Here is a 25,166-nt window from a genome sequence, read left to right as displayed (position 1 = left end):
TTCCTCACACCTGAGCATTCTGTTTCATTCAGGGTGTCATTCTACGGTTCCATCCTGACACTTCAACCTGCTCTCTCTCTCTCTCTCTCCATATGCCTCTTACCTCTCTTATCTCCAGAACGCTGGACACAAGGACTATGATGTCCAGTACGCGGAGCTGGACACCTCTGCTCTGGCATCTTCGCCCAGCCCACGAAGCTCCATTCACACTGGCGGGGACCTTGTCGAGTATGCAACCATCCAGCCTACCTTACGCTAGCGCATGCCATTGTAGGCCCCTCCCCTCAAACTCTGGCCTCAAGGTACACAGACTGGTGCACTCCCTCCACACCTCCCCTCCCCAGCTCCCCCGCCGCTCCCTCCCTTCCCCTTTCAAGCTGTGTTTCCTCACAGTCTCACAGAGCACTGTTACCCTCACTGTCTTCTGGTTGTTTCTCTGTTTTTTTTTTGTTTTGTTTGTTTTTTTGTTAGTACTCTTCTTTTTATTTTCTCTTTCTTTTTCTGGTTGACCCTCAATGCCTGACTGCTCCCCATGTTGGTCTAACATTGCTGGTTTAGGGGGATGAGTTTCAGATAACACATTGGTTGCAGTTTTCTTTTCTGTTTGTTTGCTTGTTCTTATTTATATGTTTATTTGGAGCTTATGTAGACCTTCTATAATCATGTTCCCTTGTTGAGGGAAATATATGGTATCAGGTTATACAAATGCAATCTTTAAAATATATGTATATCTGTGTATATATATATATATAATCTGTCTTTTCTCTCTCCTTCCAATGAGGTTAATGTAAACACTTTTGTGACTGACAGAAATGAAGAATATGGTCATGTAATCAAAGTTTTTTATTTTCTAATATCCAAAAAGGTTTTCTTTTGAAATAAACACTTATATATAGACTGGATAGGGTTCCCTTAAGTTAATGTATTTGACTACAACTACTAATAATACTAATACTTGGCTGATTGAAAGATATATCTCTTGTAGCCCCCCAAGTGTAACAGGGGAAATCACATCAAGCATGACTAATACTACTACAGTTACTAAAAATAATACAATGTTTCATTTAATATGAGTTCTCTGCACACATTCTTCCGTTGTTTGTACTTTTGCTCATAATGTAAATTTGTCTTCAGCTAAACCCAAAAACCAAACCACTCTAATGGTGTGTAGTCATGCCGCCTCCCCCTGCCCTTGCCCCTGCCCTCCTCTCCCTCCCTCCTGGTTGTGCATGGCGGTTGTCGTGTGGAAGAGCGTGTTAGTGGAGTGGTTTCTGAGAGCGGGCTGCTCTGCTGTGTTCTGGTTATTAGGTAGTCGGATGCGTACCCAGTACTCAGCTGCATGTCTTCTCTGTGCATGGATATCGCTCAGCTGTGTGTGGCTTCTGTAACGCACTGTATTGTAGGTACAAAAGCAACAGGGAGAGGGTGCTGCAGGGGTTCTGTCAGTTCATTTAACCTGCAGTGATTTTTGATTTTAGTTTTTATTTGATCGATTTTATATTTGTGATAAAGGTTCTTTGTGCTCGTGTTTTAACGTGTTCTCTGCTGTCATGTGCATGGATGTCAAGCACACATCTGAGAGAAGTCTGAGAAAGATCAACACTCGGAAAGGACTGGTGCTTTTTTGTGGCTTTTTACAGTCCAAAGCAGACGCAGGGGAAGACGCAGGACAATACTCCAGCCTGTTGTCCTTCATTAGTGTGCTATTCAGTAATCAACGTGCACATCTTAGACGCAGAACACTTCACACTCCTGGTCTGATTGCAATAAATTAAGCAATGATTAATGGCAGTTTTCAGGTACACGTCTTTATGAGTAAATGAACATGCATAAAAGCTCCAGTCAGGTTTGCCATCAAGCCTGAGGGACCTTATGCTAAACTGTTTCCTAATTAAATAGGCTGGGGCTTTATTTGGGATCCGTTAATTTATTCATAGAAAAGGTAAAGTTCAAGCCGGTCGTTAATCATTTGATCAGATACTTCACAGCTATTGAACTAGGAATTAAAAATATTTGAAATGCATACATGTTTTTATTTACATGTTTTGAACATTAAGAAGCTATTGAAATTGGCACTGTGTGAAGGTTGAATGCCTCAAGAAAGTGAGTTTGGATGGATGTGGTCTTGTTTCGCACTTGTTTTGTGATATCGCTCTGGGTGTGGATCACTCTTTGATTATTGATTTGTATTCTGATGAAGAATGGCAAACTCCATCAGAATTGTTTCTTCCTCTCTACTTTTGTGCTGGAGATGTTCAACAGAGTCAATAATTAATGAGGAAGTTCATTTAAAAGCATTGTTTAGATATTTATTGCTGACTTTTTGTTTAAGGTCGTCACTGACAGCCTTGAGCATGCCAGTTCAAAGTGTCTGTTTGTGTGTGTTTTCTCTTTTGTGTGTTGGCAGAACATTTAAACTTTGGTCACTAGGCCTGCAACCCTGTCCCCAAACCAGCCTTACTGAAACAAACCGCTCCTTGCTTATTCTTTGGGCGTATATGTCCTTCTATTCTTCCTCACATATTTGCTAAAGGTCTGTGATGTTCCTCTTGTGTCCCTGGTTGTGATTTTAACTTTTTTCTCACCACTCTGAAATTATAGCTGTGGTTAGGAGGACTGCTGTGTTCGTGACTCAATTGCAGGCAATCCAGTTTCCTTCTTTAGTCCTGCTGGCACTGGTACCCCTTCCACATTTCAAATTTCCACTTCCAGTAGTTTTTGCTATGATCTGCTAGTTACTGATAGATCTTCTGTCTAGCAGTGAGGTCAGGGTAGGTCAGCGCTGGTCCTGATCTCTCCATAAACAGTGTGGTGATTTATTTTTTTCTCACCAAAGGAAAAAAAAAAAGCCGTCAGATTCTACCTGGTGAGCAAATCGTCTCTTTGTCCTCTAAACAAGAGCAGCCTGATCCTTCCGCAGAGACCCAGCTGTACTCTGCAACCTAAGTCCCGGAGAATTGGATTTAGAAATACTACACAGAAATTGACAATGAGTTCGTAAGCGGTTCCTGTCTAGTGTGTATAATAATAATAATAATAATAATAATAATAATAATAATAATAATAATAATAATAATAATTTAATAAATAAATAAATAATAATGTGTTATATTAAAGGCTATGTCTTACCTGAAAACCCAAACATCTCTCTCTGTCTTTCTCTCTCTGAGCCTTGTTCAGTTCATATATCTCGGCTCCTATTCAGTTTTCTTGAGATGCAGAAATTTCCATAACAACAATCTCCCCTTCTGAAGTTTTTTTGTTGTGTTTCTTAACCCAACCGTGACACCTGTTAATTGTCTTATCCGTCTGGCTTAGGGGCAGGGAGCTTATCAGTTGCATATGATGCCTGACTAGGGGAAGTGACCCAGTTAAGCCAATTAAGGAAGTCTGCACAGGTGCTTCAGAAAAAGGAGCATGATTTGTGGACACTTGTCTGTCCATCCGGCTCTGACTCACAGGGAATATTCCAGTGCTCTCAAAGCCACAATTATGTTTTCTGGCTTGAGAGCTGCAGAAAGCACATCAAGTTTCGCAAGGAATTCCTCCTTTCAAATGTTGTCCCTGCTAACATGGGAATGGCAGCGCAGATCTTTCCTCCATTATCTTTTGACTAGGGATGCAGCGATTGATCGGCCACTGCTCGGTATAGGGGCGTTATGGCAAAATATTATTATATCGGCTACTGGCCGATTGCTTTAAAATGGCCAATATTTCTGACCAATGTTTCTGTCTGATGGTGCAGCTTTTATTGCGTCTAACTAAGCATCCGATTTGTTCTATTCTACTTGTGTACTTTAAACAAAATATGAATGACGCACACGAACTGCAATGCAGTTCCCCCTCGACCTGCTCTCGTTCTATAGGTCAATAAATAATAGGAAAATATTGGATATTGGGTATTGGTATCGGTCCAGAATTTGCATATTGGTGCATCCTTACTTTTGACTTCACCAAACACTGTCTTGTCCAGTGGCTGGAGGTTGTGCGTGAGGTGAGATGGGAGCTAGAGAAGCACAACCCTATAAGTGCCAGGGAAATATCTGAGGCATGACCATCAAAAATTAAAACTCTTGGCAGTCCCATGTCAGAGATCTTTGACAAAAACAGCTTCTGAAAATAGTCCATCTGTCCATCTGTGATCCGCACGAAATTCACAGCAAGCTTCCATCATGTTATTGCAGTCCCTATAATTTCTCTGCCTACCCATTTTGTCCCCATAATGAAAAAAGGTAAGTAGTTAAGTTCATGAATGAAAAGGATGTATTCTGAGTAATATGAATTAATTAAAGGATTTTTTAATATGAGGTACAATTGGTTCTGGGCTTATAAAGAACACCATTGGTCTATTGGAAATTACCCTCAATAATGTTATATCGAGTTAATGTAAACATGTAACATCTTTATTTTTTACAACTTAGACCATGTTTATTGTTGTTGGTAGAACAAATTTAATAATTATTCTGCTTTCAAGCCATGTGCTAATAGGCTTTTCAAGGGCACTGTAACTTTTAAGCCCATATGAGAAAAACAATTACATTTTAAGATTATAGTAATTGATAGAACATTCCCGTGCTAGCTCCGGAAACTCATGAAATCTATATCTTCAAATACAAAATAGTGCTTTTAAATACCAAGAAAATTCATCATATAAGGTTTCAATTGATTTATTAATCTCTTAATTTTATAATTCTTATCAATATTCACCAAATTTGGTCAACAAATTCCAGAAAAATGGCTTCTTGGGCGGGCCCCTCATAAAGCAAAGTTTTGGGGTGACTTCTAAAAATGATGCTGCACAGTGGCAGCACAGTCATACATAAGAACGAAAAATGTGATAAATAAAAAGTAACATAACAGTAAGAACTTTGTGCATTTGCTGTGAAACAGATCATCCTTCTAAAGTGTCCTGTCTTTTCTGTATTTCAAAATAAAAGAGCAAGTGGGCTTATATTGTACGTGGGCTTAATTGGGTCACTTCCCCTATTTATTTTTGTCTTCTAAATGAAATGGTGTCAAACCTAAAACCACTTATTTTGTGTAATTTGCGTTTTTTGGTTTATTTTTTTCCTTTCCGACATGCTCTATAAAATACAGTGAATCACAGAATATGACCCTCACATTTTCTGAATAGGATGCATTTAATTTGCCAGAGGCTCAGCCCCCTGGGGATGCCATTATCTTTCTATGGGTGGAAAACAAATGATAACCTGCTTCAAGGCGTTGGAGTGTTAAACAGGTTAAAATGAACCTGTGAAGTTGAGAGGTGCACAGTACTTTTTAAAACATTTTATTTCTCAATAATTTCAGTACATCAATCTGCATGGAAGAGGAGCTATCAGCGTAATATCCACAGTATCTTACTCATAAACTGAGTATAATGTGTCCTTCTGAACCAGCCGGGGACTTCATGAGACCATCTAATTTAAATGGCATAATATATTTGCTGGTTGACTAATTGTGCTGGGGAGCCCTTAGCAAGGTGTATTGTCTTGTAAGCATCTGCAGTTGTGGAGGGCAATGCTGACCTCAGACTTCCAGATGGATTTATTAACAGGTTGCTGATTATTGTACCTTTAATCCAGCACCTGTGTGTATATCATTGATGGTCAGGGTCTCCTGTGCTGCCCTGCACTGCCCTTCAGTGGGAGTGGTGGACTTCCATCCCAAAGCTTTTAGCCTTTCTGTTTGTTGCCTGACCCTGCCTGTGGCATCTACTGGCCTTCACTTATATTAGCCCCACGAGCCCAGTCTGTTATTTCTTTGTTTGGTTGCTGTTTGTTTCCCATTCGTGTTCTGCTCAGTCGGTGCCTGATGCATGTTGCCTTTCAAAGACAACAGCTCCAATGCAAGTGTGTCACAACGGGTTGTCATCATGGATTGAGATGGTGCTCTCATCAGCGCCTTCCTCTGCAGTCGCTGTTGAGAGAAACATTGGAGCACACAGCTGTACAAATGTTGAATACGCTTGCCTCCCATGTCTGCCATGTTTCTCTAGAGCTGGTGTCATCTGTGTTTTTTCTTTTTTTCCTTTTTATGATATTACAATGAAAGTGAATTGTCCTTTCGTGCACCTCACAGTCAGCCTGTTTTGGGCTTCTCCTCTCTCCAGCTGTTATGTTTGATTTTCCACTAAAGCAGATAGACACGTTAAATGAGGACGTGGAAGGCAGGGGCAGTCAGCAGTGTCTTCTGTGTGTTTAAGTGTAAGCTGACATGCCCGTGGGCATCCAATCAGGCTCACAAACTGATTGTAATTAGTTACCACAACACTGGAGGGGACTTCAGGACATATACACACAATTACCAGTTTTGAAATGTTCTATGTCTATCCATCTATCTATCCACCCATCTATCTATCTAATATCTGTTTGACTTGTCTGTCTATGTATCTATGTATCTTTAGAAGCAAATCTATTTCTTAAAAATCTACAAACACAGCTGTGATTTAATTCAGAAGCAAATCCTCTTTTTTATTTGAACTTGTTAATTATCATTTAGAATTAATGATGGGCTTAGTGGCCCTTAATTAATTGCTTTATAATTACTCATATTTGTTAATGTATGAAAACTGTGAAAGTTATCAGTTTTCTTATAATACTGCATTGCTAAGTCAAAACACTGAAGTCAGGAACACTTTGAGAAAGCTTGAAGGAAAGCTTGAAGTCATGTAATTTCAAGTGATTATTATTATTAGAAATTGTGATTTTAGTAGTTTATATATTAAAGTGGCATTATACATCAAAACAAAAACAAATCCCTCCACCCAAACACACACAAACACACACTTAGTCTTACTGATGACTAGGATTAGGATTACCTTTCCACTCAGTGCTGTGATCCCAGAGATGCACACATCAATCAGGTTTGTTCCAGTGCCCCCCAGCTTCCCTTTCCAGTCAGCCTGGACGGTCATCTGGACAGTCTTCCTCAGTAACAGGCATAATATAGGGGGGACGGGGACACAGCAGCAACCTCCCCAATGCTGTAGTCATCTACTAGGTATTTTTACATCTCTTGGTATCTTTTTAATAGCTTCTATCTGTCTATCTATCTATCTATCTATCTATCTATCTATCTATCTATCTATCTATCTATATACATACACTCCGGTCAGGAGTTTTAGAACACCTACATTTATGCAGTTTAATGTCTCAATGTACTCTGAAATTAAAGCATAGAACAAATAAACAATTGGAGATAAAAAAATAAATCATGGAATCATTTTGTTTAACAAAATGTAACCCCTTAAGCTGACAAACCCCTCTGGTAACCTTAAAACCACATCCGTGTGTTTCTTTTTAATCCCATGTGTACTCTTCACTGTTATGTTGTTTGCCAAGTGTAAGGTATCCCATGTAAGCTGAGGCTCTCAGTTTTCTAACGATGTGAAGCATTCAATTATGTGAAAAATATGTTTTTTATACCCCCCCGCCTTTACTCCCCCTCCTGCATTTTGAAATGGGGGAGTGGGGGGATACTTGGTCTGAGTAGGAATGCAAACTCTCAGAAAATATTGACAATTATGACATATTCTGGAACCAGACAGTCTACTGATCAAAACAAGACCATCCACATATTTGTAGAAGCAACACACACCCGTAGAGAGCTCAAAATGTCAAGATGGACAACTCTGTTTACAGTGTACGAATACACACCGATTTTACATAATTTCTCTGTGTTTGATAGAACATCAAATAATATATACTGGTTTAATCATTAGGTTGTTCTAACCTATTCAGCCAATTTGCAAAGAAATCCAAAATAACGGAGTGATCTGTGACTGTCTGAATGAGAACCCCCTCCCCTCCCGGAGCAGACTGCCCGTTTACCCCCCGGGCTCTGAATGATGGCGAGTGACACAGAAACTGTAAATCGGATGTGTTTGAGAATGAAACGCGCTGGTAGCCAAGAGAATAAGATTCCAAACGATGTGCACATTGTAGGAATACAGGAGCTGCGTGTAACTCTGAAATGTACATTATTTTTCAGTTTTTGGTAACCTAACTTTTTTTTTTTAACCTCTGGCAGTTTACCTCTTACCTTCTCAGGTTATTCACTGGACTTGAACTGCTTAAATTTCAATAAAAACTGTAAAAATGGGGGTCTAAAAATGGGGGTCTAAAAATTTTGACCGGTGCTGTATATATATATATATCTTTTTTAATTAATTTTATTATTATTATTATTATTATTATTATTATTATTATTATTATTATTATTATATGTTTGTTTACTATGTATTTCTGTCTGCTTTAAATAGGATTGTAAGTTTGATCTCTGTTACCCTCTCTCTTCTCCCTCCTGGTCACACCAGAGCCGTTTGATCGTCCACCAGCAAAAATCTGGATCGAAGGTAGAGAGAACGGGAGTCTGTCAACTTCCTTCATTTCACTTGCACCTGCGTCATTCAATAACTACCAGCAAACTGAAACCAGTGGCAGGTTTTGCTTGCATTCTTGCCTTCCTCAGTACAGCAGCTTGAAGGCCGGTGTCATTGTCCTTTTCTGAATGCTGGCCAGCGGTCAGGTTGCACTGCAGCAGCCTGCATAGAAGCTGGGATACGATTCAGATTTAACTGAGATCTGCATATAGCAGTTGTTAACTCCCCATACAAAGGGAGTAGGAATGTGTTTCTGACTCGAGGGAGGGTAAATCGGGGTTGCCCCCTGCCTCCCCCATCGAATGCTATTGTTTATTCCCATAGCTCTGCTTTCACTTCAGTAGAGCTATTTTAATACTCCCTGAGAGGAGAAGATTAACCTTTTGCAAATCTGGAGGTCAGGGTAGCCAGTGAGAACTGCGTCGGTGCTTTAAATCCCTCTGTTTGTCCCTGTGACGCTGGACCAGGCCTGCTTGTTTCAGCGGGAGGGACTCCAGTACTGTCCATCTCCTCTGCAGGGAAAGGCCAGGGCTCTGACCTCTTCTACAGTCTAGTGAGAGACCGCTTAATCACTGCAGGCTTTTTCTAATATGCATCTCTGGGTGTTATTTCCAGCCATATAATGTTGTTTTTCTCTCCATTGAATGCATTGCAGTAAGCAAGGCAGACCACCCCGTGCTGTTACAGATACACGGTAATTGACCTGCAAAATTCAAGCTCACCATTACAGCAATGAGGGAGTCATTAGACCATTGGAGAGATAGAAGAAGTCCATTTCAGCCCAGATTTCCTAAAGGTAGACTGTCAGTTCCCCAGGCACAAACCCCCAGTTAGAGGTCTTGTGAAATGCTCCTCAGTTGGCCAGTGATTTCCATTTAGATTAGCCTTCAGCCTGTACCTCTGAAACAGCCTGTCTCCCTGGGGTTTAGTTACCATCTCTGAAAACATTTTATCAGCATGGCAGCCTACGCTCCGTCCTCTACTTTTTAATGTTATTAATAATATATATCTTTTGGGGGGGCGGGGGGGCTATTGGGTGTGCAAATACATCTTACTGAACTATCTGAAAACAGTATTGTGTCCTGTTTGCTCTAAGCTAATTACCTCAGTCCTGTGGCTCCTTGGTCCTGTTGTTCCACTAAATGCAGGGAGACGTGACGCTTCATTGAGGGGCTGGGAAAAACGCTTTGTATGCGAAATGTAATGATGGCTGCTCCTCTCTTTGTTGAAGCAAAGATCCCTTGATCTGCTTAAATACTCTCCAGGTTTCTTACCACAGGCTGTTCACAAAACTGTTCTTTTGAAATGTTTCAGTACTTATTTAAATTACAAACTCTACTAAACACAAAGGCAAATATGCATAATATCCGGCTACATTTGATTCCTTTCTTCTGTTTGAAAATACACATTCTAGCCGTCTTTCTGCCCAATGATATTCTTCCGAAATGTTCTTAATTTATTCCCCTAGCGTTGCAGCCCAACTGTACTATGGTAGGAAATGCATGGAAGTCCTGTTCTCACTTTTGTAACTGTAGGTAACTGTTGACTAAGCACTGCGGTGTGGCCTGATGTGTGTACAGCTCTGCATGCTCTCAGGACCCTATTCTATAATATGAATATATATATATATATATGAATATCAAGTAAATAAACAAACAAACAAATGAATGAATATAATGCTTAATGCTAATACTGCCACTGATGAAAGCTGCTGAACCATACTCACAGGAATGTGTGTGTGTGTGTGTGTGTGTGTGTGTGTGTGTGAAATGTCAAGAGATTTAGCAGGTACAAGAAACTGAAAAACAGACAAAATAAAACACACACAACATAATAGCTGCTGCTTCACAGCTGGCAGCAGTGTGTTGCTGCAGTACCTGCCTTCTGAGAGGCTTCAGGAATTACTCCCCAAGTGTAGGAGTAAAACACTTCTAACCTCTGTAAGGAATCGCATCCTTCAAGGAAAAGAGCGATGAGCAGCTTTCAGAAGCAGGAGTCAGACACCTGAGATTAGACAGCAGACAGCTCTCCTCTACCAAGCAGCAGCCCGAGGCCCTGTCTATGTGTTATTACCCTTGTTGTGTTTTTATTGCTATTTATTTGCATTCATTCATTTATACAGTACAAGGAAAACATAGAAGGAATATCTCATTTGGTGACTTGATGTTATATCCAGAGCCCAGACCCAGCTGGAATACAGAGCCCTTCGACTCTCGTTTACTTGCATCCGTCTGTTACTTCTGCAGGGAGTCTTGATTCCTAAACCCACCAAACGAATCCCTGTGTGAACAGTAACAGACAACTTGAAAAGATTTCCTTTTTAAAGTGTCATTGTCTTGTTCACTGGTTAGTTACTCCTGACTGGAGGTGTAGTGCAGTGCATTATTCCAGTTCTGCTCCAAAAGTGTTTCACGTTGTGCAGATTTTGCTTTCTTGATTTCTTCATTTTCCAGGAGCAATTCTCATTTCATGCCCAGCAGTCATGGCTGCATTCAATGAGAAGTTTATAATGATGGCAAGGTTTTCAAAGATTCCAGATATTATGTGCTGCTTAATTATCAATGAAGTTCTGAAATTAAATAAGACACTGTGGTTTCTAGGAAGGCACACACACAGTTGTACCACTCGGCCTGGGGAAAAAAAATAACACTTGGATATTCTCGTGTTATATGAAGATACCTGGATGTACAAGCCATCTTTTTCAAATCAGCTCTTTAATGAGGAAATGAAAGGGACCCAATGTAACAAATATTAAAGTGTATATATATATATATATAACCTCCCAATGATTCTAGAAAGCAAAAGTCACAGCAAAAGGGACCACAGACTCAGTTTATCTGTTCCTGCCGCAGCCCTGCAAAAATGAAAAATGAAAAAGATTCCCTTAGGCTACATGCTTCAAGGGAACCTTCTTCTGTCTGTGTCAGTGACAGTAGGTGAGGCTCTCCTCTCGGAGGGCTTCACAGAGGCGACATGACAGTGTGACATGGGTGGGTGCTGATCTTCTCCGCAGTAGCCAGAACCAAATGAATGATCTGATGAATCTAGGTTCAGGTCTCTAATCTGGTCAGGAGGTTCTACTCAGCCCCTCCTCCATACAGTGGCACTGGAGTTCCCCGCCCTCAGCATCTGTGGTGTTGTGACTCCACAGTTGTGGTTGATTGCCTACATTTGTTTCTTGTGCTGTAGAGTTATTCTGCATTATCCTGAAACAGTTTGCTGTGTAGGTCAGTTGCTCCAGTAATCCAGAGTTACATTTCTCTGTTAGGAAGATTGTGGTTTTCTACTTGTTTTTTGTTTAGTTTTTGTATCTATTGACCGAGGTTCTGAGGGACAAGATGTGCATTGCAAAATGTCACATGGTTGTGGAGTAAATATTTTGTTGTTGTTATTTTATGGTGGGATATATAGTGGAAGTTTAAGTAGAGCTGCAACAGTTATTGTGAAATCACAGACAACAGTGATGGAGACCAGCAACATTCGCACAATCTGCATGTGCAGGCGAACAAAGTGTCCCTCCTCAGGTGGTGCCACATCCATTATAGTTACCACTACTTTACACTGACACCTGTTTTTTTCCTCCCAAAAGAAAAACAACATACTGAAGTTGTCAGACATCACACAAATCATTACAAGTGGTATTTAGAAGAGTCCCAGCAGGTGATTTAACAATTTCAATTAAGTTTTTGTCATTTTTCCTTTTTTTTTATTTTGCAAACTAAGCACAGCGGGTAGGTTTTGTATGAAGGCAGAATGTTTTTTCCTCCCCCTCTGTTCTCGGCATGGGGCTCTCCCTGCGGTGTAAGGGGGTTCAGAAGAATTAGGCCAGCCCTGGGTACTCTTCCACACAGCAGAGCAGCAGAGGGTGATGGGACCTTTCACACAATGTGCCCTTCTCCCCCCCACCTGAGCTGTGGTGTGATTAGTGTGGGAGGAGATATGGCCTATGATTAGTTTCACACATTAGTGCCCTCAGAGTGCACCTCTGGTAGGAATGTGGCAGGTGTGTTTCTGCAGCTCTTAGCCTGAAGGCATTGCAACCAATAAATTAAGCCAGGTATCTACTCACTGACAGTTTCCAATTTGTAAAATAAATAAAAAAAGTTTGCATCCTGTAGGTCAAGCGCTAAAAGCACCTTTTAAATGTTTCAACACAATCGTCTTTGAGCAATTAATCCTCTGAGGAAGACAGAGCCTGCTCAAGTGAGTAAAGTGTTTTTCGCCGTTGACCTGAAATAAATGCACTTTACACACAAAAAAAACACGGCATTTGGTTTCTGTTAGTGTGTTTGCCTTGATTGTTTAGATCCCTTTTGCAACCATTTAACAGAAATGGGATGTGCCCCCAGTTTAAAGGTGGATTTGCAGTCACCCTCCGTGATAGCAATACCATGTTGGCTATCTCTTTAATCGCATTACCAGTGAGGGGGTTTAGCTGCATGCTCTAGAAGGCTCATTGGTGACCAGGTCTGAAGAGTTTGGATACCAGTGTTTAAATAAAATGTTATCTTTTATCTGTGATACAATGTATTAAATCAGCATTTTCACCCTATTACAAACAGTCAGGCTATGGATTAGTCTTTGTTTAAAGCAGCCTTTTATTAGTATTGTCCTGCAGCTCTAATTTTTTGATAGACATCAGTGAAGCTTACATGAACTGGATTTGCTTTTAGCCTTGCCTAATGAACAGCACAGTATTTAAAAGGAAAATATTTGCATGTATGATACCGAATAACTTTTAAACTTTACTATTAAACTAATTTGTTTAGCTTTAAAGCTTTTTACCATGGGGTTATAGCAATACAAATAAAATAAATACCACTTTAAATAATGTAAAAAAGATAGACAAACATATTCATTAGCTGCTGTGACAATGTTTCCAAAACCCCCAAAATGCTGCCTACCACTTGAAAAGAAAAAGCACACTATAAATAGAAGTGACTCACTCTGCACAGAAATGACTGATAGCACAGTGTTGCAGAACATCAGTGCAGTGTGTCCTTCACTAAAACCAACCGACCTCTTGTGCTCTCAGGGAGAGGGCTTACTGCCCAAATGCAAAACAGGGACAAGAAACCGAGAACTGTAAATGTCCGAAGGGAGAAATGCTGCAAGATGTCAGTGTAGGTGCTCAGAGAGAGAAGTGAGATGGTACATTTCACTCCGCTGTAGTGTGGGGCTGTATGCCACCACTGCAGGCATCGCTCTGTCCGTGCTTTGAGCAAGTCACTTGGTTCTTCCCAGGTGGACGCATGTCTGACCTCCACTCTCTGTCCCAAACACCCTCAGTCCCCCCTGCACTGTTGACATACTCTCTGCTTTCCCACATCAAGCATAAGATGCCCCCCTCCCCTCTGCCCTGGTGGGTGCCATGAGTACAGTGGCAGTGTGTGTGTGTGTGTGTGTGTGTGAGAGAGAGAGAGAGAGAGAGAGAGAGAGAGAGAGAGCAGTGCTGGAGCTCGGTGTTGACGTGACTGTGTTGTTGCCCCTCCTGTCCTCTATGCTGCGCTCAGAGTGGGGATCGTCGTTATCGTAGATGTAAAGATGCTTGGGGGCAGTCCGTAAGTCTCATTTTCATTTCCCTTGTTCATGTATTGTTATTTATAATTATTTATTTATATATTACATTTATATATATATATATATATATATATATATATATATACACTCACCTAAAGGATTATTAGGAACACCATACTAATACTGTGTTTGACCCCCTTTCGCCTTCAGAACTGCCTTAATTCTACGTGGCATTGATTCAACAAGGTGCTGAAAGCATTCTTTAGAAATGTTGGCCCATATTGATAGGATAGCATCTTGCAGTTGACGGAGATTTGTGGGATGCACATCCAGGGCACGAAGCTCCCGTTCCACCACATCCCAAAGATGCTCTATTGGGTTGAGATCTGGTGACTGTGGGGGCCAGTTTAGTACAGTGAACTCATTGTCATGTTCAAGAAACCAATTTGAAATGATTCGACCTTTGTGACATGGTGCATTATCCTGCTGGAAGTAGCCATCAGAGGATGGGTACATGGCGGTCATAAAGGGATGGACATGGTCAGAAACAATGCTCAGGTAGGCCGTGGCATTTAAACGATGCCCAATTGGCACTAAGGGGCCTAAAGTGTGCCAAGAAAACATCCCCCACACCATTACACCACCACCACCAGCCTGCACAGTGGTAACAAGGCATGATGGATCCATGTTCTCATTCTGTTTACGCCAAATTCTGACTCTACCATCTGAATGTCTCAACAGAAATCGAGACTCATCAGACCAGGCAACATTTTTCCAGTCTTCAACTGTCCAATTTTGGTGAGCTTGTGCAAATTGTAGCCTCTTTTTCCTATTTGTAGTGGAGATGAGTGGTACCCGGTGGGGTCTTCTGCTGTTGTAGCCCATCCGCCTCAAGGTTGTACGTGTTGTGGTTTCACAAATGCTTTGCTGCATACCTCGGTTGTAACGAGTGGTTATTTCAGTCAAAGTTGCTCTTCTATCAGCTTGAATCAGTCGGCCCATTCTCCTCTGACCTCTAGCATCAACAAGGCATTTTCGCCCACAGGACTGCCGCATACTGGATGTTTTTCCCTTTTCACACCATTCTTTGTAAACCCTAGAAATGGTTATGCGTGAAAATCCCAGTAACTGAGCAGATTGTGAAATACTCAGACCGGCCCGTCTGGCACCAACAACCATGCCACGCTCAAAATTGCTTAAATCACCTTTCTTTCCCATTCAGACATTCAGTTTGGAGTTCAGGAGATTGTCTTGACCAGGACCACACCCCTAAATGCATTGAAGCAACTGCCATGTGATTGGTTGGTTAGATAATTGCATTAATGAGAAATTGAACAGGTGTTCCTAATAATCCTTTAGGTGAGTGTATATATATTACCCTTTTATGATTGTTTTTTTTCATCCTGTTATTTTAAATCATTATATATTTTTATATATATAATTATTATTATTATTATTATTATTATTATTATTATTATTATTATTATTATTATTATTATTAGTCTCTCTACCCATCCTTCCCTCATTGCTGATGCCTCCAGTGTTATTACATTGTAATTACACAACTCATGACATTCTGGGCACTCACAATGCAGCTGTTTTGACACAGCTGTACGAAAGCTGGACAGATGTATGGCAGTCAGTACAGGGGTGTGTGGCTGGGGAGTGACTGCTCCTTCTATCTTTACATGAGTGTGTAATCTGTTCTACTACTACAGCTATTAAAAAGGTCTCTGTACAGTTGTTAAGTTTAGTTTATAGTAAAATATATAAACTACTTTGAAACAAGATGAAAGGCACCTTCATAATAACACAACAAAATAAATTGGGAGTTAGTGCATGCAAAATAAAAACCTTAGAGATATTGAAAAGTGTTTTGTTTGGTTATTGAACTGTTGCATGTTCTGCAGGAGCTAAATGAAATGTGTGTGAGAGTGTGAGCAGCAGTGTCTCTGTGTGTTTCTCCTGAATGCTGAACAAGCTTGTCTTTCAGACCAGACTGCTGCAGATTTGTAGGACATTTTGCTCCAGAGAAAGGGTTTCCACACAGAGGCTGACCCGGGCCCCAATACTGCATGCTTATTATCTTCTTCTGCTGAAATATCTATAGACAGATAGGGCTGTCTTAAAACCATCTGCTTTTCTGATCACCAGTACAAGAGCCTGCAGCTTGCAAAGCTAGCAATGGTTTACACTTCTCTGCAGCTGGAAAACTATTTCCTGCCCTGGAGAGATTCATTGATCGCTATTGTTTACTTTAGTTGACCAAAGCAAGAGTGACCGACAGGGTTTTGCTTGAATGCTGCTTGTTTTATACTTGTGCTGAACATCGGCAAGTAAGTGGATTGATCGCTGAGGGAAACCGCACACACCTCTTCTCTTATCCCCGCACCCCCCTCCCCACACAAACCCCCACCCCCCCCGAAGGCTCCCTGATCTGAAACCTCGCAGCTCTATTGTATTTTTCCTCGTTTTTTTTCTCTCACTCTTGTGTCTTGCAGAACTCTGGGAAGCGTTACGAAGAGCTATCAAACTCGGCTGACTATGTGAGCTACCATCGCGCCTGCAACAAGGAGGACTGCGTGGAGCCCCAGCCCCCCCCGGCCTACCCCCCGCTCTCCTATCTGCCCCAGAACCCCTACACTCAGCACCCACCCAACAGCCCCGTGTACGGATACCCCCCACCCGGCTCCCGGGTCCCTTACGTGTTCCCGAAGGAACAGTACGTCTAATGTCCCGCCACATCCACAGCCCGCACTACAGCTCTGGGAGAAACAACACAAAAACAAGGGAAATGTTTTGATAAATATGTGTATAAATATAATTGATATATTTGTAGAAGTAAATATCTAGAGAAAGAGAAGGGAACAGAGAGTTGGAGAGAGAGAGAGATTGAAATATAGCGGATCATTGCCTCTCTCCTTTCTCTTGGTCCCACAAGCAATCCAGTGTGAGGGTTGTCCCCTTGGATCTATGTGTGTGTGGACTGAACCCTCTGTGTTCTCCACTGCATGTGTCACCAGAATCACGTCTAGATCTCTCCTTAGTGATGTGCAGTTTAGTAGCGCACTGACGACGGCTCGTCCCACCACCTCACCTCCACACTCCCACGCCCCTCACTCAGCTCCGCTCCATGGACAAGAAACCTTTGCCTTGCCTTGTCTTTTTCTTGTTCTACTTCTCTTCCTTCTTGTTCTCTACCTTTTTCTTTGTTTTGGTTTTATATGTATTTTCTCAAGTGTCCAGTCGTGTTGTTGTACACTAGTATGTCACTCTTCTCTTCTTTTTCATTCTTTTTACCAATGCAACATTCCACAGTGTCTGTGATTTTATTATTATTGTTTTATATTATTATTATTATTATTATTATTATTATTATTATTATTATTATCTTTATCTATTTATTTCAGTGTACTTGCTTGCTCGCTTGTTTGCTTGCCTGCGAGTGCGTGACTGAGAGCGTGCTTTTAAACGTACATTATTATTTTGTATCATTGTTGGTATGATGATGACGATGATGATGACGCTTCTGATTATTACTATGATGGTGATGAAGATTATTGTTATTATAGTACATTAGTGTTGACTGGGTCGGCAGTGCCCCCTTCTGCCCTGGTTCTGTCTGAATAGTCCTTCTCAGTGCTGAAAGCAGGTTTAGGACCCATCGCTCTGGGCAGATCTGTTTGATCACCTCTGTACTTCCTTGCTGATTGTGTGTTCCTGTTTCCCAATCAGGTCCCAGTTAAAAGTGTGGTCCCAGACACATTTGTATGGCCTTGCAAGAATGTCAGCACTGAATGGAAACTTGTTTTGCTGTCCTAATCCACATATACTTCAAAAAAACGTATATTTGTGAATCAGATTGGAAAGATAAGGAAGGGAAGGGAGAGTGACACAGATAATGTGCAAACTCTCCTCTGTTTTGGAGATCATTATCTGACTTGGCAATCTGCTGCAGGATTCCATGACCTTCCAAGCAGCTGATCTCTTCCCACCCACCGCAATATAAAGGAAGAGAAAATGTAGATGTTCTGGTTGCTTCCAATATCCGAGCAGCCATGTTCCCTGTCACGGCAGCACTCTGTTAGCTCTGTTTGTGACATGGCTGATTCTGTTCTTTTAGAATTACGATTATTATATTTTCATAGCAATTTACAATTGTTACAGTATATCACATTATTTTTACATATAATTACCAATTTAAACAGCAACAATCTTGCTCAAGGGTACAATAGCAGTGTCCCCCTCCTGGGATTGAAGCCACAACCCTCCACTTGAGAGTCCAGAGCCCTAACCACTACTCTACAACCTGTACAAATGCAATCTATACCTCTGTGATGAAAGCAGAGTCCTAGTCCCATTACATACATTGATGTGTGCTCTTTAACCCAGCTTCTTCTTTCGCATCATAAAAATAATGTTGCACACTACTACAATAATACTATAGACTTGAGTAACCCTAGCAGAATACAGTTTGAACCTCTCAGGCGCACCTCCGAGCACAAAGCAGCACACAGTGCCCCCTGCCCAGCGACAGACACACTACGCAATAACAGCAATCCTCTAGCCTAGGGAAGAACGTCCTTGTAGCATGCTAATACATTAAGCAACTTGCACACACACACACACACTAATATATATATATATATATATATATATATATATATACGTAACTTTCATTTTAACAATTGAATGCAGAAAGGGAAAGATAATTATTATTTTATTATTTTTGTCACACACTATTTTCACATAAATATTATTCATTATGTAATATTGAGTAGACTTAGTCTTCTGGAATTAGATATTCAGAGAACCAACCCAAGGGGTCACTGCCACTCAAGACATTGTGAGACTAGAAAAAAGTAGGCATTCTTTGTCAATAAAGTAATTTTAAATAAATAAGTGATAAGTAAATAAATGAAAAGTTCAGTGTTATTGCCGTGTGGAAATGGGTATATGTTTACTGAAATAAAATGTTTGTGTTTGTGCTAAATGTGAAAGAAAAGTAAATTATACAGTTAATTCAAACTAAATAATAATAAAGAACATCAACAAAGATGAAGGTCAGAAAATAGCTTTTGCAGTGTGAACACTGTAGCCAGGGTGGAACAGTCTAGAGACAGTGAGAAGAATAACAGGGTAATCTCAGTGGAGTCGTACACTGTTTAGTAACTTACACTGAGTCTGGTAGGAATATTATCTAATGGAATATACACAGTGGGATTCTGGGGCTGTGTGATTCACTCTGCAAAGATAAAGGTATACCTACCGCTGCACCCGCAGGTATTAATGTAGTAATACACTGGCACACAGCCTCCACTATGTCACACGTTTACGCTTCGTTTTTCTTTTCTTTTTTATTATGTGATGTTTACGCATCAGAAAGTGTTCAATATAACCCTTTTTTTGGCTCCTTTTTTTTCTTTACCGCTTTAGTCAGGCTACACGACAGTATGTCTTTTAAACAATGAAAATATTTTGAATGTTCTGCTTTTACAATTATGACTGCCATGATTTTGTTCACCTTTTTATTTTCTATGTGTTTGTTTGTAGTTATATGATTTTTGATGTATACTTTTAACACATGTACAATATTTTTATATATATAGCATATATATATATGTATGTGTGTGTGTATGTATGTATATATATATATATATATATATATATAAAATCGTAGCTGGGACCTGAACTCCGTGTTGTTTTCTTATGTCAGCCCCAGGAATTTCTGCCAAAACCAGAACTACTAAAGAATCTCTGATGCTAGTTTGTTTCAATTACAGTATTTCTGAATTCTTTCATTTTACAGATATATTTGGGGTACATTTTACTGAAAAGGCTTTTTCACCCTCCACAGCACTCTCCAGTCTGTACCACAGTGCATTTCTCTGCAATAACGGTCTTGCAGATTGATTATTATTATTTTTATTTTTTGGCAGACACCCTTATCCAGAGCAATGTCTTGCACTTCCCTGTAGTGCCATTCATTAATGTGTGGTTCAGTATGAAGGAGAAAGACTGGCATATACAGTGGCATGGGTGTGATGCCTTTTTGACAGAAGTCTGTTTTGTTTGTTTGTTTTTTGTTTTTTCCTCTCTGCTGCCGTTCCGAGCATCAGGCCACCAATGAAAATAACAGACATGTCATCATGTGACCTTCTTTATATGCAGTGGGGCAGTACACCTGCAGGACAAACACTGTAAGCCAACACAGCTTTTGCTCTGGAAATCCAGATCATAAAACTGGAACTCGGGTCTCATCTCCTTTCCCCAAAAAGGAATCTCTCAGTCGATGTCTCTGACAGCCTTGCCATGATGTCGGTCAGCGTTCGCTTTTGAGGAAGCCAGTGTAGATTCCTAGTCTCCCCAAACCTAGTGTGTGCTTTAGAGATACTTCAAATCTCTACCAACACCTTGATCCAGTGTCATTTTACTGGGTGAAATCTAGTCTCAGTTGGTCACCCCTCTTAAAGATGCACAGCTAAAAGGAGCAATCACTAGGTTAGAGAGAGAAAACAATGAATACAAAAATAAACGGGCATTATCCTGAGGGTATCAAAGCACAGATGAAGCAGTCTGTGAGTGTGAGTGTACACTTTTCTTTTCCTTTTTTGTTTTATTCCCAGAACCTCACATCTGTAATGTTCTCCAGATATTTTTATTTACACTGAGTAACATCTGAGCCATGTTTATTGGAGTTGTCATAAAAGGGAGAGCAAAATAAATGTGAAACTAAAGGTTGACGAAATAATTCTCAGTGGTCCTGTCGTTATTGCATTTACCAACCAGCCTTTCCTTCTACCACCTTTGTGCCTTTCTGTCTGTCCACATAGCTTGTGTTCTCCAGAGAACTTGTGCTTTTCTAATTGTACTTTGCTAGTGTAAGCGTCGATAGAAATGCTGCAGTTAAGCAAATGTTTACTTCATACCATCTGTAGAATTCTCCTCTTCAAAACCTGAGCCTTATTCCTGCAGTCAGTCATTCACTCGACATATTTGTGGACACAGATGGATGACATTTCCTAGCCTGAGATAAATTATAAAAGTGCACATTAATGGGAGGAACAGGGGTGGGGGAATGGAGGTTTAGTCTGTTGGTAAGTTGACGTCCACTTCCTCAGAGCTCCATAGTGTCCTTTTTTATACTTAAGAGTGTATTATCTGTCATTTGTCTGGACCGTTCCAATTACACCTCCTCGTGCTCATGTAACGTCCTTCACTTGTTACTGTTCTCTGTGGAAGTTGAGCACGTTCCTGCAGCTGTCCCTCTGGCTGGTGCAGCCCTCCTCCATGCCCCCTCTCTCTCCTGGGTGTTTCTGCTCCCACACTGTCCATGCCTGTGAGAGGCCCCTGGATGTTTTGGCTCTGCCCTTTCTCAGGGACGTTAAAGAGGAGACTGAAAAACAAATCCTTGAAATTTCAAACTCACCGACGTTGATGGCATTTGGGAGGTGGAGGTTATGAATGGCAGAAATAGAAGGTGCGCCAATCCCACACAAGCCCTTAATATAGCATGCATACATGTGGGATAGAGAGAAGCAAGGCAACAATGAGAGTGGCCTCAAAGGGCCATGTTCTTCTGTATTCAGCCCGAGTGTTCTTCATCTGTTCCTTTTCTCCCTGCTTGGATCAGGTGTGAAAGAAATTGTGTGTAATGTAGTTTCCTTCCAGCTAATGCAGTCCTGTGAATAGAATGCCTTGTAAATAGGCTTCCCACCCTTTTTTCTATTTCCTTTTTTCACCCTCCCGTCTTTTTAATGGTGCAAATGTTTGGGTGTGTGCTTTCAGTTTCATGCATCTCCCCTCTTCTGTTATACTCTTCAGATAATTGCATTGAAGAGGTCTCCCTGAAGAGCAAAACTTTTTTTTTCCTTGCTGAAGTTTCTTTATCAACTTTCGCGTTTCTTTTTTCCAATAACATAGCTAACACAGTACCCACATTATAATTCCAGTTCTTTAAAGCAACCACTTTAAAGCACTATTAAGAGGCCAATCGGTCACTAATACTTGTCATTCTTCATAATGACTACCACTGAAATGTCATCTCTTATATTACAGTATGAAAACTTGTATCTGCTTCTGACTACTTTTTGCATGATATATTATTGGATTTATATTATTTTTATGCTAGTTTATCTGCAGATACTTTAAATTCTGGTTCTTCCTCTTCTTGAATAATTAAATACATATTCACATTTTCCATATTTTATTTTATTATAATTTAATCAACGCATGAGTTGGACCCGGTTCTATTGTGTAATAATCTCCCGATTGCTTACAATTAGAAGAACAAAAATAAATTAAAATGACTTTTCTCTGAATGTAAATATTATGGGAACTGCTGTGGGAAGACAAATCCCATACTCTGATTGTCTTTTCTGTTAACACTCCTTTTGGTTTATGCATCATTATGTACTGGGGATAGTATGTTTTGTGAGTGAAAGCATCTTATTTAGAATTTGGATTGGCTAGCTATTGTGGTCATTATAGTGTGATTATTAAGTGTACCCATATGCTGACTCTTTAAAACCTTGTAATTATTTTTCACACAAACACGTAACACTGAGGTTACATACATTATCTACAGTCGGAGACAAATTCAACATAATAGCTGTCACAAAAGGCTTTCAAACTGCGGGCCTTAATTACCCCAAACCCTCTTACTCTACACTGAGATACTGTATACATCAGTTTTATCTAACTGAAATCCCTCGGGATTTGCTTCAGAGCTAACAGCCCACCTGATCTGACACAACTCACAAGGGGAAATTATAAAGAAAGTTGCCTTGAATATAGTACAGAAAGGGTGCGATTGTAGATTTCTCATTATTTTCCATTGTAATTTTTCAAATACATTTTTCCATACATGTAATGATATAATACTAAACAGTTTAAATTACCACGGTGGCTGCAGTCAAAAATCTTTAAATTGTTCAAATATAAATATAAATGTTTATTCCCTTCCTTGTCAACATATATACAAATAAAGATTTACACAAAATAGCAGATTTCTGATTTACAGCCTATAACGTTAATACTTTTATTTTTTTAAGCCAAGTAGAATTAAGTGCATTCTATAACCCTTCACGAGCAAACACAATATATAAGACACAAAAGCGATGCTTATTTTCGCCACCATGGTGGCTCCTGGCTAATGGCGGGGCTTGTGTAACTAGAACATTTGAGTCACAAAGCATGCCCCTTACTTACAGTCAATGGCTAGAGGTATTTTTCCACTGGTAAGTGGGTTAAAACCCTGTGTCAACCCCCAGAAAAAGTCTGGTGAGTTTTATAAGGGCTTGTTCTATTCACACCGGGTTTTGGAGAGTATCTGAGCAGGTGGCTCCCAAATATAAGGAAAGAGGAGTCTAAGGAACCCATTGTGGAGGTGAGGACAGAGAAAAAGCGGACCCTCACCTACAACAAAGTGGGCCAGACAGAACCTAACGAGACCACCCCCATGACTGAGCCCGAGTAAGCACCCTGCTTCCTTTTCCTCAGCGACTCTGATTGACAGTGCCTTTACTTAAGCTGCAGGACAACTCTAGCCACTGTGCACATGGCTACTGTTTCCATAGGATCTTAGCAGGTTAAGCATAGGGTTGACAGTCTTTCACAGAAATCAGTATCTCACAACAGTAGATGAGCAAATTCAGCAATATAAAGGAACAATGCATTTGAGTTGTGCACAAAGTCCATCCCTTTCATCCAGTTACTCCTGTATTTTTCACAGACACGGGAAAAAGGTAAGGGCTGTGACAATCACTTACCGCAGAGCCAGGGTGGAGAGAAGGAGGGACACACAGGACGACATATAAAAGTCCCTCGGACAACTGTTCACAGGCAGCGCTGACCGCTGCTGACCACAGTGCTGACAACTGACCGCACATTCCACCTAGAGTTACATGGTTCACTCCCATGGTTCACTCCCATGACCCCTTGCACTCCACTGCTACCTGGAATTGGGCCTTGTAACTTGCCCAAGGAGCCTCCCTGTTATTGTGGCCCACCTACACAGGAGCAGCGGGGCATGGATGCAAGACACCGGGGCCCACTGTGGTTCTTAATGAAACCCTCCAAACCTCACAATATCCACAAGTCACTATTATCTGTCTTTGTGTTTTGCTCAGAAACTTGTGTAATACTTTTATCTGAATTCCAGGCAAGACTATTGCAGGACAAACTACTCCATCTAGATCATAGATTAAACCTTCACCAAACTTAAAGTTGAGCTGTCAGCTAACTCACACTGTTTAGAAAGGATATGCTTTAAACCAAGAAATTAAACATGGTATAGTTATATAATTATACTTATACACATTAGATTAATGTTACTAAATATATATTGACATTTCTCCCATCATCTTACATTTAATCTTACACATCATCTTACATTTTCTCCACTTTCTGACAAGCATGCTTTCCTTAAGAAATATGATTATTTTTAATCACTTATTTGTATTCCAAATGAATTCCTTCAAATCAGGGACAATTAGCTTCAGAAGGATTTTTCCTTCCAAAAAATGAGTAGCAGTATTCTTTTCCCCAGGGCTGAAAAATTATTCAGAATATTTTGTTTTCTAACTGAACTAGAATCAAAATAAAATGTATTTAACATCGTTATATGTTTGATGGCAGCCAGCGAGCAAAGGATTGTGGTAGCCCATTGTTTCAACAAATACAGGTTTTACTTAAATGTAAAACACATTGAGTAAATTGCAAAGAGTTAGTACAGATCTGCGTACTAACCACGGGATCATCCTCAGTTAGTATGCTGATTTCAGTTAGTTTCAATTGACCCATCAAGAGATCTTTCATCGTGTTTCACAATTTTGTGGTTTACAAGTGTTGAACACACTGCCAAAAAAAGAAAAACATGCTTGACAGCTAAAATTAAAGGGGAAAAAGAAAAGAAAATAGAAGTGCTTCTGAGGCTCAGATAAAACATGCATGAGTTCGAAAAAAAGAATGACAACTAAAAAGCTTTGCTTAATGTTCGTTATCTAAGTATTGAGAAGATAGTGTCCATATTAAGGCAACATTGTTAAAACACACACACAGTTTAAAGGTGTTCTTGCAATCTGAGTTAATATTCACATCATGCGGAATACTCAGGAAGATACATTTTTTAAATGTTACAAATATCCCTTGCTTTTCTCCCATGTTTAAACTCCTGAAACCTCCATTAGGATTCTGAAAGGCCTGGCCTGTAATGATGTATGCGCTCCACATACACACACCGGTGTAGGATATGGAAATGTTG

General features: G+C 40.3%; 1 protein-coding gene across 2 annotated transcripts in view; it reads left to right on the top strand.

The window, feature by feature from the left end:
• Window positions 1–20,654, top strand: part of nectin1a (nectin cell adhesion molecule 1a) — a 180,940-nt gene extending 160,286 nt beyond the window's left edge. Inside the window, exons 9-10 of one of the 2 annotated variants that reach the window (XM_066707676.1) lie at window positions 119–228; window positions 16,405–20,654. In XM_066707676.1, the coding sequence (XP_066563773.1) occupies window positions 119–228; window positions 16,405–16,453 (159 nt within the window). In that variant the 3' untranslated portion in view covers window positions 16,454–20,654. Of the gene's footprint in view, window positions 1–118; window positions 303–16,404 lie in introns of both variants that reach the window. The other variant, XM_066707677.1, reaches the window with a different exon arrangement.
• Window positions 20,655–25,166: the final 4,512 nt, after the last annotated feature.

Source organism: Amia ocellicauda, chromosome 1 (assembly GCF_036373705.1).
Source record: "Amia ocellicauda isolate fAmiCal2 chromosome 1, fAmiCal2.hap1, whole genome shotgun sequence".
In the NCBI taxonomy this organism is placed as follows: Eukaryota; Metazoa; Chordata; class Actinopteri; order Amiiformes; family Amiidae; genus Amia; species Amia ocellicauda.
The sequence above is the reverse complement of the archived record's forward strand: the minus strand, read 5'-3'. Positions and strand labels throughout refer to the sequence as shown.